Source organism: Stegostoma tigrinum, chromosome 6 (assembly GCF_030684315.1).
Source record: "Stegostoma tigrinum isolate sSteTig4 chromosome 6, sSteTig4.hap1, whole genome shotgun sequence".
NCBI classification, from domain to species: domain Eukaryota; kingdom Metazoa; phylum Chordata; class Chondrichthyes; order Orectolobiformes; family Stegostomatidae; genus Stegostoma; species Stegostoma tigrinum.
The window spans coordinates 76,647,527-76,661,887 of record NC_081359.1 but is presented as its reverse complement, the minus strand read 5'-3'; the positions used below and the strand labels follow the sequence as shown (position 1 = coordinate 76,661,887).

At 40.1% G+C, this 14,361-nt stretch overlaps 1 protein-coding gene across 4 annotated transcripts in view; it reads right to left on the bottom strand.

The window, feature by feature from the left end:
- The window catches only part of nup58 (nucleoporin 58), a 57,243-nt gene that overhangs the window by 32,911 nt on the left and 9,971 nt on the right, over positions 1-14,361 (bottom strand). For 2 of the 4 annotated variants that reach the window (XM_048533198.2, XM_048533199.2), the window contains exons 3-6: positions 9,852-9,890; positions 9,546-9,689; positions 6,564-6,698; positions 1,738-1,848 (exon numbers count right to left, since the gene is read on the bottom strand). In XM_048533198.2, the coding sequence (XP_048389155.1) occupies positions 1,738-1,848; positions 6,564-6,698; positions 9,546-9,689; positions 9,852-9,890 (429 nt within the window). Of the gene's footprint in view, positions 1-1,737; positions 1,849-6,563; positions 6,699-9,545; positions 9,690-9,851; positions 9,891-11,728; positions 11,831-14,361 lie in introns of those variants that run through there. The other 2 variants (XM_059646680.1, XM_059646679.1) reach the window with 2 other exon arrangements.

Genomic DNA, 14,361 nt, shown 5'->3' with positions numbered 1-14,361 from the left:
GTTCAGACATACCACTACCTGTACCCATTATTATAGACAGTTTCAGTGTAAGACTTTTCTTTTGGAACTGACAAGTTGATTTAAATTTTTGCACATTTGTATTTAATCCAGGGTTACTCTAGTGTGTACAGAAACAGTTTAAAATGAAAAATTTACAGACACCAGATTGAGTTGACATTTGACCCTGAAAAGAAGCTTTCATAAACAGGGATTAACCTGCACGCCCAGTATAAAGATGAACTGCTGATGCAGGTCAGTGGTCACCATTTTGAAATGCCAGCAGCATCCAACACAGAGGACCTTGTTTTGGCCTCCTCCAAATCTTTACAACATACTTCACATCATCTGCTTGATTCCTTGTGCCAGTTAGACCATGAAATGCAGGAGCAAAAGTATGCCAGTCTATCCATCAAGTCTGTTCCATCATTGAGAACATGGCTGATCTGAATCTTCAACTCCCACTTCTCTGCCTTTACCCCACAGTCCTGTATTTCCTTACTGCTTAAAGATCTGTTTCAGTGTTGAATAAACTTAACAACCTAGCCTCTACAGCAAAGAATTTCAAACATTCATTACTCTCAGAAGAAATTCTTCCTTGTCTGACATAGCCAGGCGATGCATTACTCTGACACTATGCCTTCTGGTTCTAGATTTTCCTACAAGTGGGAAGAATCTCTCAGCATCTAATCCATCAAGTCCCCTAAGAACTTTGTGTGTTTCCATATGGTTGCCTTTCATTCTTCTAAACTCAATGAATATAAGCCCAACGTATGCAACTTCTCCTAAGACAATCCACCATTCCTATAATCAACCTAGTGAACATTCAATGCTAGCACGTTTTACCTTAGACAGACAGACATCAAGACTGTTCAAAAATTCTAGGTATGGTCTAACTAGTGACCTGCTTAGAGTTAGAAAGGCCTTCCACTATTACTCTCCATTCCCTTCAAAATAAAAGACAAAATTGCTTTTGCCTTTTCTCTGAACCACTAAAGTTGGATATTGGTTTTCATGATTTCTGCAGAAGGACTCTGAAATTACTGTATTGCAGCTTTCTGTAATCTTTCTCAATTTGAACATTCAGCTCTTTTATTCTTCCTGCTAAAGTGCATAAATACATATTTTCCCACATTATATTACATCTACCATTTTCTTTTTCCCAGTTAAGTTACTTGTAAGTAAACATATTTTGGGGAAAAACAAAGGGGGCAAGCAATGTATGTCATGGCTAAGAAAAGGAGGTTGACTTATATCCAGAGGATATTAAAAAAATGTTTCTGGAGATAAGAAAATTGGATCATTACGGATGCAAGGTAGACCTATACAATGCAAATTATGGAACTTTATTCTAACCAAACTAATTGTTCTTAAAAGTTTACAACTATACAAACCCACTGCCAGACAAAAGACAGTTCCAATAAAGGGAGCTTAATTTTTTGATGTTGCAAGTTCAAGAGACAGGGGTAAAGACAACAAGGACAAAGAAAGGAAGAAATTTCTATTCAGTGACAAAAACAGCTCTTATTTCTTTGTATTAATTCAATTTCTTCTGTTCAAAAATCGACTTAACAGTAACTTACTATTTTAACCTGTAACACAGCACATGTGCTTAAAAAAAACCAAGTCTTCTCCATCTAAATGTTTTAATCCCAGAATACACAGTTAGCTATGTAACATTGTACAGCAGCTAAATTTACAATTAAAAAGTAATGAAGATGATCACTGGTTAATACTCACTCTTCTTATCAGATGACCCACTAAAATCTATACCACCAAGACCCTCACTGGCTGTAGTTGTTGGAGCAGCTGTAGATACCCCAAGATTCAACCCCAGTGATTGACCTAGTCCTAAAACAGAAAAGAAAATGTTGTCAAAAAAACTTTGTGGCTGTTCTATTTAGTTGTCAAAGCTTCAAAAGACTTAATTATCTCCAAAAACATAAGATGAACGCATGGTACTTGAATGTGATCAGGGTGCTTCTCATAATTTCAACCACTTGATTTAGCTAATATAGCATCACCAGGAGGAAAGAAATCTAACTGAAATATTTCTACAACTGACCATACTCTCATCTCTACCTTCGATGCTTCTTTCCCTGGGAAAGACCTCACACTTTTCTACCTTGGTCATTGTTCTAGTGTGGCCCCCGTTTTGCTCCATTTGTCCAAGAGGCTGAAACTTCAAAATGATTAGGGCACCCTGTTTTCCTTCATTTATCTTAGCCAAATTTGTTCAATACTCCAGGAACTTGGAATGTCAGGATAATTTTGGGCTTCTCTGTTTCATTATCACATCTCTGCCTCCTCCTTTCACTTTCTCCTCAATACAAGAAAGTTCAAGCATTGACTTTACCATTTAGATTGCAACTGTCTGGTCAGCTGCCTTGGCCATATCCCACCCTTGCTAATGCTACTAAACAAGAGGTCCTCCCAACGCCTTGAAGCTCTGAACTCTCATATTTCACTGGTTTACCCATTTCTTCACATCTTCTCTTAAGCTCATCCATTAAATCGATCTCCTACTCCTTTGATCCAGTTTCACAAATGACACCAACTCTCTGGTATCTCAGTAAATCACTAGTCTGCACAATGGCTCTTAACAAATAATGGTTTCTGAAGAAGATCATGCAATTAAATCTATCCCCAAGTTTCACTAAGCATGCTGTCAGTAAAGCCACTAGTGGTAAAGAGAATCAGCACGCTCCAACCAGTAAATTTGTTCAGTGTATCCCATACATTTCCCATTAAAAAGGTATTCTTCTCAAATATTCCATTTCATAAAGTCAAAAATAAAGACGTATAGTGCCTTATTATTTCAAACAGCTACAAAATGAATGAATTACTTCTGAATTGCAGTCTTTGGATGTTAATTCATTCTGAAGCCAATTCAAAGAAGAAACTAGATGCAACTCCAATGCTTAATAATAGATTTATTTGCAAATTGCAACATTGCCAATGTCTGAATCTTCCGCATCTAAAATCCTGTCCCAGAAATTCCACTTTGTACTCTTTGATGTATTTTTTAAAAACGAGAGTGAGCAACCCTTGCATTACATTAAGAAAATATAAAAAGGAATCGTGGCAAATTAAATTAGAATTTTGTTTTGGAGTCATGATGTATTTCAGCCCCTCAATGCTCATCTGTCACATTAGGTCTCAAGCAAACCAACAGACCCTGCTTGTTCCTTCTCCAAGGTTACCTGGGCACAGGTGCCTCCACGAAAGAAGGCAGTTAAGTCTAATACGCACTAGCATGGGCCACAACCCGGAGTTGCTACTGGCCACCATGGTGAGGAGGTTTTGCTTCATACACTCAGATATTTCTAAATCAACCTACTCAGAAGTTATTACACACCTTTGGAACATGTAGGCCTTGAACCAGAGCTTCCTACCACTCTACCGCAGGAATCCTTGTCGACTTCATTTGCTCTTTATATTTTCTAATCAATCTGAAGAGATGATACGACATACCACTGGAGCAAGTGGGACTTGAATTGAGGACCTCCTGGTTCAATGGCAGGGACATTACCACTCCACCATAAGACCCCACAATTATTTTGTTTAATTCCGGATGTAATTCAAATCTGACTGTGTGCCTTGGTGTGCTTTGATTCCATATCACCAGAACACTGGAGTCTGGGTTCTGGATCACTAATCCAGTGAAATTACCAATGTACCACTGCCCCTGTTTATACTCTAATCAGCCTGTTCAGAGATGCTATTACACACTTCTGCAGCAGACAGGATTTGAACTCAGACCTCCTGGCCCAGATATACTGACGTTACCACTGGGCCACAGGAGCCCCTACTTCACTGATTGAATGCCTTCTTACCTATATAATCCTTACCCCAAATGATCCAATTAACAGACTACTAACACTACGTGTATGAAAATTTCCTGTAAATTTGCCTATGGATCCACAAATAACAACTGGGTGAATAATCAGCTAAGTCTGTTTTTGATGGTGTGGGCTGACAGAAAAACATGAAATAAGCAGAAAATGATCTGCTCTTCTTCAAACAGCACCACATGATTTTTCACAACCATCATAAAAGACATCTCAATTTAACAGCCATGTGAACAACAGTACACACTTTAGCCCAGGTACTAGCAACACTTCAATATTGCATTTATATAGCATCCATACACTTGCATGCAATATAATTCCCATGGTTCACAGGAAGTGCTATCAAGCAATACACAATAAATCTACATTAGGACAGAAACAGACAAGTCGTGAAGAAATAGCTATCAAATGAAGGTGCAATTAAAATTGACAAAGCACAAGACTAGATGAGAATTCAAGAAGTGCATAGATCTGTAAAGGTGTGTAGGGGAGGGAGAAGGGAGGGATTATGGCCACAGTAGATATTTGTAAACATGAAAAAAAATTTTAAAGATCAAGGTGCTGTCAGTGTAAGAACCAGTGCAAGTCAGTGGACCACGTCTCGAAGGGTGAATGAGGTGTGAAATGAGGATACAAGCAGTAGAATTCTGGATTTTCTGATTTCAATTCATGAAGGATGAAAGAGATGACGCGGCCAGAGGATCACTGAATTGATGAGCCGATAACAAAATGGAAGCGTATTTCAGAAACAAAGTTAGCTAATGGGTAGAAATCAGCATTCTGTGTGGTACAGAAATAGTTAGATATAGCATCAAGTTGACCAGACCCAGACAGTAGCCAGGGAGAGGAATACTGGTTTGGTTGTAAAGTTTATGGCAGAGGCCCTTCCCCTAAAACAAAAAAAAGGAAATTTCTGCTCATCAAGGATTAGATATTAGGAAATCAGGAACAGAAGTAGGTCATTCAGCTTGTTACAGAGATAGTAGAAACTGTCGATGCTGGAGAATTTGAGATAACACAGCGTGAAGATGGAGGAACACAGCAGGCCAAGCAGCATCAGAAGAGCAGGAAAGTTTTGACGTTTTGGGTCAGGGCTCTTCTTCAGAAATGGAGGAGGGGAAGGGGATTCTGAAATAAAAAAGGGAGATGGGGGAGGTGGACAGAAGATGGATAAAAAGGAGAAGATAGGGGGAAGGGGAGACAGACAGGTCAAACAGACGGGGTTAGAGCCAGTGAAGGTGAATGTAGGTGGGGAGTTAGGGAGGGGATAGGTCAGTCCAGGGAGGACGGACAGGTCAAGGGGGCGGGATGAGGTTAGTGGGTAGGAGATGAGGGTGGGGCTTGAGGTGGGAGGAATGGTTAGGGAGGCAGGGACTAGCTGTGCTGGTTTTAGGATGTTGTCAGGGGAGGGGAGATTTTGAAGCTTGTGAAGTCCACATTGATATCCTTGGGCTGCAGGATTCCCAAGGGAAATAGGAGGAGATGCTGTTCCTGCAGCTTTCGGGTGGCGTCATTATGGCAATGCAGCAGGCCCAGGATGGACATGTCGTCCGAGGGGGGTGGGGAAATATGAGTTGAAATGGCTCACGACTGGGTGGCGTGTTGTTTGCTGTGAACTTAGTATAGGTGTTCCGCAAAGCCCATCCTGGGCCTTCCCCATTTCTGAAGGGTCCTGACCAGAAACAAAAAAAAACTTTCCTGCTCCTCTGATGCTGCTTGGCCTGCTGTGTTCATCCAGCTTCACACTGTTATCTTAGGGCATTCAGTTCCTTATGTCTGCTTCGCCATTAAGATCATGATTGATCAGTGGTCAAACTCCAAATGCCTGCCTTGGGCCCAGATCCATTGACACTTTAAAAAAACACTTTTAAAAAATGTTTCTCTCAGATTTAAATTTAACAAATGAATTAGCATTGACTGCCACTTGAGGAAGAGAGTTCCTAGTTCATCATAGTTGGGCTGTGTATTGGACTAGCAGCCAAAGAAATCAGAAAAAGCAGACGGTAATCAGCAGCTTTTTTGGCTGACGCCATTAAGGGATAGCATATAACAAAATAAAATAGGAGGGACGAAGGCAGGCACCTTTAGGTCTGAGGTGATTCCAGAAGTAACTGTGAAGAAGCAGGAAGTTAAGGTTTTGCTTGTGGTTCTCAGCCTACAGCTGTATAAAAAGAAATGGAACCAGAGAAGTGCATCCAGCTGGAAGACAGTGGAGGGACACTGTATCAAAGGATTCCGATATGCGAAGGGTGAAGGTAGACAACTTATATTAATCACAGTCACATAGGATGTTATGTGTTCTGCATAAAAGCTGTTTTAAGACGGTGGCTGAGACAGACGCTTAAAATCAGAAATAGCTTCAATACCCCATTACATGCTCAAGACCTGCAGAAGCGCATCTTCCAACAACCAACTGACTGATTTCATGCCACGAAATGAATTTGAAAATGTGAACAGGCATCAGAGAGGAGAAATAACATGAAACATTTAACAAAATGCAGCAATGTTATCTTATCTATGACATTTTCCAAACAAGTCTCAAAACCATGTAAATTAAATTTCAAGTTCCATTCGATGTAGTCTGAAGTTGAAAATGGCTGTAGACATTTCTAGAAATTCATATTTTCTGCTACAAATTATATTTGACAAACTAACACGCATGCAGACACATACAAAATCTTGGAAATGCTGTCAAATCTATAACAGCATACTGACCTGCAGTGGAAGTGCTTGCACCCTGAAACAGGCTGCCACTTAAACCAGTCAAAGCTCCTCCCAATGTTAAGCCTGTTGGTACAGATGCAGTGGATGCGGATGCTCCACCCAAATTTAATGCAAATCCTGTAGAGCCTGCGCAGAACCAGTTATTGGTAAATTATGTGCAAACATACAAATAAAAGGAGCAACAGTAGGCCCTTTGGCCCCTCTAACTGGCTCTGTCATTCAATAAGACCATATCAGGCTGGATTGTGGCCTCATTATCATCAAAAGGTACACAACTGGATGGTGATGAAATTCAGGTGAGGAGAGGAGCAGTGTCAGGAGAGGGTTGTAATAAGGTGAAAGGGAGGGGAGAAATGCCAGGGATGCAGAGGAGACAACTGAGCAGAGGTGAGAGATTGGAAGTGACAATTATCAGAATGCAAGTGGGAAGTGAGGTATTGAAAAACGCTGGGATACAGGTCGCCTATGGTGGGAAGTGCAACATTGTTGGAGGGGAGTTCTATCAGAGGGTGTTGGAAGCGACAGGAGCATAGTCTGGATAGGATATGGGATCAGTGCTTTGTTCTTTTAAAAAGGATTTCCTCTACAATTCCTGCTGTTACTCCTCGGCATGTCTCAGAGATGGACTGTGCGAGAAGGATAGGGTAAATACTTGGAACAAAAACAAATAGTTTTTGGAAAAGCTCAGTAGGTCTGGCAGCATCTGTGGAGGAGAAAATAGAGTTTAGGTTTCAAGTCCAGTGACCCTTCCTCAGAGGGTGTATTGCTCTGAGGAAGGGTCACCAGACCCGAAACGTCAACTGTTTTCTCCTCCACAGATGCTGCCAGACCTACTGAGCTTTTCCAAAAACTTTGTTTTTGTTCCTGTTACAGCATTTGCAGTTCTTTCGGTTTTTATAGGGTAAATACTTAGTTAAATTTAGTACACAGAAGTCAGCCTTTAGTATATTCTGAAAAGGCACTGGGAAACTTAACTCTACCTGTTGGAAGTTCAACCTTCCAGGGTAAATGCAATGCATGCTTATGGGTTGAGACTTCTTCAAGCCTTAATATACTAGTGGTGAAGGTCTTAACATGCCTTTGATTTAGTGAAGATCCCATTAGATTTTGAGACAACGGTTAAAGAAAAAAAAGTTATAACAAAAAAGCCTCTCAGGCTCAAGAGGTAAGGATATAACAGGACAGACAGCACAAATAAACTGGAAATCATGTATGAACTTAAGTGGAATGACTCAAAGATCAACAAGGTGGTCTTTGTGTTGAACCTCAGCAGAAGGCAGAGGTATTAAATTAATATTTCGCATCAGTATTTTTTGTGGAAAAAGAAATGGAGGCTAAAGTACTTAGGGAATAAATAGTGATGCTTTGAAAACATTACAGAAGAGTAAGTGTTGGAGGTCTTAGAAAATGTAAAAGGTGGATAAATCTCTAAGACCTGATCAACTGCGTCCCATTACATTGTGAGAAGTTAGGGAGGAAATTGTGGAGTCCCTAGCAGAAATATCTGTATCATCCGTAACCATGGGTGAGGTGCCAGAAGACTGAAATGTAGCTAATGTTTTGTCTTTAAGAAAGGCTGTAAAGAGAAGCCAGGGGGACTACGGACTTGAGACTGACGTTGGTAGTGGGCAAGTTGTTGGGGGTGATTCTGAAATATAGGCTTTACATGTATTTGGAGTGGCTAGGCCTAGTCAGCATGGTTTTGTGCAAGGGAAATCTTGTCTCACAAACTTGAGTTTTTTTTTGGAGGAAGTAATCAAAAAGATTGAGAGCAGTGTTGTCGGCTTTGTTTACTTGAGTTTAAGTAAAGCCTTTGTTAAGGTTCCACATGGCAGACTAATTAGTAAAATTAATGACTGGGATTTAGGGACAGCTTGCTAATTTGATACAAAATGGGCTTTATGATGGGAGACAGAGTGGCAGTGGAGGGTTGTTTTTCGGACTGGAGGCCTGTGACCAGCAGTGTTCCACAGGGTTCAGTATTGGGACCACTTTTGTTTGTCATTTAGGTAAATGATTTGGATAAGAATATAAGAGACATGCTTAGTAAGCTTGCAGATAACACCAAAATTGGTGATATAGTAGACAATGAAGAAAGTTAAAGATTACAAAGAGATATTGATCAGTTGGATCAATGGGCTGAGGACTGGCAGATGGAGTTTAGTTTTATTAAATGCAAGCTATTGCATTTTGCTCAAACAAATAAAGGTATGGACTAGTTGAATTGATATAATTAGTGGTAGTATTGGAAAACAGAGAGACCTAGGATTTCAGGTGCATTATTCTTCAAAATTTGTATGACAGATAGACAGGGCAGTTAAAGCGGCATTAAGCATGCTTGCCTTCATTGCTCAGGCCTTGGCGTATAGGAGTTGGAATTGTACAAGTGAGGCTTCTTCTGCAGTACAATGTGCATTTCTTGACAGCCTGTTATAGGAACAATAATATTACATTGGAGAGGTTTATAAAAGAAAGATTTACCAGGAATTTGCTGGAAATGCAGAGTTTGAGTTATAAAAATAGGCTAGAAAGGCTGGGACTTATTTTCCCCCACTAGAGCATAGGAGGTTGAGGGGTGACTTGATAGAGTTTAAAAAGATCATGAGGGGGCATAGATAATTGAATAGCAAAGGTCTCTTCCCCAAGTTGAAGAGTGGGGGGGGGGGATCAAAACTAGGGGGCATATTTTTAAAGATGATGAGAGAAAGATTTATAAAAAAAGGCATGAGCGGCAACATTTTTACACAGTGTGGTTATTGTGTGGAATGAACTGCCACAGGAAGTGGTGGATGCACATACAGTCACAACACTAAAGACATCTGGATAAGTACAAGAATAGGAAAGGTTTGGAGGGATATGGGACACTTTGGTTTGGGAACATGGCTGGCATGGACTAGTTGGACTGAAGGGTCTGTTTCCACGTCGAATGACTATGGCCAGGGAGAACGAAGACCGAAATCTGCGAACAGTTACCTGCTGTAGATGTTGGCAGTACAGACGAAAGGCCCAATCCTCCAGTGGTAGAAGGTGCAATAGGCATTGCAAAAGGTGTTGCTGAACCAGCTGGTTTGTTGAAGCCTAAACTAAAACCAGCTAAAGTGGTAGTTGCAGGTGTTCCTAGAAAATGAATTGAATAAAGCCCAGATTAAAGTATAACAAATAATGTTACAGTGCAACAAATCATTAGGATGACCAGGTTATAAACCAAGTCATATTTAAGTGAAATAAATGTGAATATATTTACTTCAATTTCTTAACCAGCTTATCACTTTAACTTACCCAAAGTTAGTCCTGTACATGCTGCTGTTGTTGTAGTCCCTGCATTTTAAAAAAGCCACAATAAAAACAGTAAACTTTCATTTCTCCATAAGCTGAAGAGACTAAAGCCAACCCACTATCAACCAGACAGAACAAGAAAAGAACATGAGATCCTCAAATTTGTGTGGTTCTGCAATTATTTCAAGGCTAAATTCTCTAGTCATGCTTTTATTTCAATAAAATGACAACAATTCACAGGATGCGAACAAATTTGTTGGGGCACTGATTCAACTTCAGAAAAATACTCGTGTTCAAATTTTGTTGTTATCTCCATTACAAAAACAATGTTTACATTATGAAAAGGGTCAAATGTAGAATCATTCAGAATAAAAAAGGTTGTTATTATGCAAATTCTAAAAACTGTGGTTGCATTACTGAAGTAAAGAAAATTATGAGCTTATGTAGCTTTTCAGAAATCCATAGTAACTTGCAGCCATACATTTAGGATCAGCATTAAAACATGATGGAATAGTCAGAAGAACTTATATTATGGTAGAACTGTCCACTTGACAACACTATCATAATAAATATAAAGGACTAGTATTTGAATCCAGGTCAAATCAAATATTTCAGAACCAAACAGGAAAAGGACTGAAGTTGTGGGCGACAAATAAAGAATTCAGTGGATATCTTCAACATGGATGAAGAGTAGAAATGTTTCTTCTATTCATACCCAAACATGATGAATGAAAGGGCTTTGGGAAGGGCCAACAATCAGGAACCTTGATGTGCATGTCCAATGGTCCCTGAAGGGAGTGGGACAGGTAGATAAGTTGGTTAATGCAGCATATGGGACACCTGCCTTTGTTAGCTCAGGTACAGAGTTCAAGTGTCCAAAATGTTGGTTGGGCCACAGCTAGAGTATTGTGTGCAGCCCTGAAATCCACATTACAGCAGGGATGAGATTGCACTGGAGAGGGTATAGAAATTTACCAGGATACTCAAGGCTGTAGAGTTTTAATAATGAAGGGAGATTGAATACACTGGAATAATTTTCCTTGGATCCGAGGAGATTGAAGGGGCACATGATGGAGATGTATAAAACTGAGAGGCATAGACAGGAAATAACACTTCTCTTTGGAGGAAGGATCAATGACAGGGACTTACATGTAAGAGGCAGGTGGTTTCGAGGGAATATGGAATGTGGAAATCACTGCCAGCAAGGATGGTAGAGACAGAAACCTTCATAACATTTAAGAAGTATTTAGATGTATATTTGTGATGCCAAGGCATTTAAGACTATGAGTTAAAGGCTGAAAAATGTGATTAGAATAGTTTAATTTTTTTTCTTGACCAGTGCAGACTCAATGGCTGAAGAGCCTTATGACTCAGGACAAGTAGCAGCTTTGGAAAGTCAGATTACCACCCAAGACGGATAACATTACTTTGAAACATGTAAAGCCTTGATTCCTTTTTCCCAATTTCTGCTGTATTTGCTCGGATAATACTATTTTGCACACTAGTGTTTCTGCCAGGTCATCCTGGTTCCTCTCCACTGTTATGTTTGACTGTTCCCATCTATTTAATTATAGGTGTCAGGTGATCCTTTCTGTCTTCATCTTTTATCTCTTCTGCCTCCAGTTTGGACGAATCAGTCCTGTACCACTTCCAACACAATCACAAACTGACCTTGCTTTCTTCTCAGCATTTTAAAAAATGTCCCCGCCATGATAGCTTGCTATATTCTACCAGAGTGCCCTTTCCTCTGTAGCCACATTCCCTGCAACTTTAGAAAATAAAGATCTGCCTTTTCACTTACCATTTGACTACGGATTCCAAACACTCCTCGTCAAAATGAAAAAGGGGGAAATAAAAAGCTCAGATGGAAAGTTATCTACCTGAAGCATTAATCCCAGATTCCTCTCCAGACAGAAACTGCCAGAGTAGCTGAGTGTTTCAGTAATTTAGTTTTACTTGTGTTTAGAATTCCAGAATCTGCAATATTTTTGCAGGAAGAGGAGGGCGCCCTGGTGAGTCATCAGCACCTAAATGTGAGGAGGTGAAGGAGCAGACAGTGGGTAAAACAGCACAAGAAGGAGAACAACAGGCAAATGGGTTACATCACAAAGTTGAGTTGATTAGTTGTTGATGGGCTATGGGACTATGTTTCAACTCCAGTAATTTTTAGAAACAATATTTCTAAATTAGCCAGGGAGGGAAAGAATTGTATCATAAGCTTTAGGAAAATGGTGGAAAAAGACATTCGTCAATTCAGAGTAATAACAATGAACAGACAGTGGACATGAGTGAAGCAAAAAACAAAATTAGGAACTGGAACCAAAGGGTAGCAGGGAAAAAAAAAGTCACTGAACAATATACTTTCAAAGAGGAGGGAGTCTGGCACAGTCAAGGTATGTTCCTCAAAAAAGGTAAAAGGCAAAAAAAAAAATAATAATCTGTAGCTCCCTAGCTTACAAACAATATCAAAATTAAATTGAGGTAAAAACAAAAAGGGTGCTTATGGCTGGCATCCAACAGTCCATACTGTTGAGAACTAAACTGAAAACAGAAGGATCATAAGGGAGTTGAAAAAGACAAAGATAAGAAGAAAAGAGGGATTACAGAATAAAAAAGGCTGTCAGCTATCAAAAAGGTCATTCTATATAATAAAGGCATTTATAAAAAAGGAATAGGCAGCTGATTAGGGACCAAAAAGAGGATTTGCACTTGAAGGGAAGCAGCATAGCTGAGGCATTAAAAATTACTATTTTGCATCTGTCTTTACCTACAGGCAAATTCAGCCCGGGCCATGGTGACAGGAGGAGGATAGGCAGGATTTTCAGTATAAGGGTTCAAAAATGATAAAGGAGGGGGCATTGGATAAGATGTTGGTGATAAAGTTGATGAGACAAGACCCAGATGTGATGCATCTAGGATGCTGGATGTAGCATGTGCGGAAATTGCAAAAAAGGTGCTGGCAAACATCTTTCAATCTTCTCTGGATTTGGGATGGCGTTGGAAGTTTAGAAAATTGAAAACACTATTTCTTGTCCAAGAGAAGGTTGGAAAAATTGGTCTTTAATAGCCGGGCCTGTCAGTTTAACTTCAGCTGTTGCAAGACTTCTAGGAATGGTTATTCAGGATAGAATTAATAGTCACATATAAAGTGGGTATTAATTCAGAACAGTCAGCATTGATTTTAATAGAAAATTTTGTCCAACTGATTTGCTGGTGCCTTCTTCGAAGAGGTACTAGAGAGAGGGTTGATGTGGAGGAAGGTACTAGATGGATTTCCAAAGAGTGCTAAAAATATAGTGCCAAACTACAGGCTCGTTAGCAATCTTATAGGCCATGGAATAAAGGGGACAGTAGCAATATGGATACAAGATTGTCTGAAGCATAGGAAGCAATATAATAGTGTGGTTGGTTTGTTATTTCACAGACATTTCATTATCCTGCAGGGTAACATCAGCCTCCGACGAAGAGCTCATGTTTACCCGCCTGATATTTGAACTCTGGGATCTGTTGGAGTTGATTATTTCATTTCCAATGGTGTAGATATAGGGTCTAATTCTATGTGTTTAATGATGGCCTTCTTGGTGAACAACCAGGCCTCTAGAAATTCCTGTGCTGGTCTCTGGCCTGTCCTAGGTTCTTGATGTTGTCCCAACTGGTGGTTTTCCTTATCAGTGAGAATGGAGACGAGTGAGCATTGGTTGTGTCTTTTTGTTGTTAGTTGGTGTTTATGTATTCTCGTGACCAGTTTTTCTTTCCTTGTCTGTCCAATGTAGTATTTGTCGCAATCCTTGTATGGAATCTTGTATATCACGTTGGTTCTGTCCAGAGCGGGCAAGGTGTCTTTAGTTCAGTTTAGCAGTTGGCGTAGGGTTGATGCAGGTTTTTGTGCCACTGTGATGCCCAATGGTTGTAGGAGTCTTTTGGTCAGTTTGGATATGGTCTGGATGGATGGTCATGTTTGTCAGGGCATACTGATACATTGTGGCACAAAAATCCTATCAGTATGCCCTGACAAACATGACCATCCATCCAGAACATATCCAAACTGACCAAAAGACTCCTACAACCATTGGGCATCACAGTGGCACAAAAACCTGCATCAACCCTACGCCAACTGCTAAACTGAACTAAAGACACCTTGCCCGCTCCGGACAGAACCAACGTGATATACAAGATTCCATACAAGGATTGCGACAAATACTACATTGGACAGACAAGGAAAGAAAAACTGGTCACGAGAATACATAAACACCAACTAACAACAAAAAGACACAACCAATGCTCACTCGTCTCCATTCACACAGATAAGGAAAACCACCAGTTGGATTGGGACAACATCAGGATCCTGGAACAGGCCAAATAGAGACAAGCATGGGAATTCCTGAGACCTGGCTCTCCACCGAGAAGGCCATCAATAAACACGTAGAATTGGAACACAGACACATAACTGCAAAAAAAATGGAAAAGGAAATGAGGTAAAATCAACTCCAATGGACTCCAGAGTTTAAATATT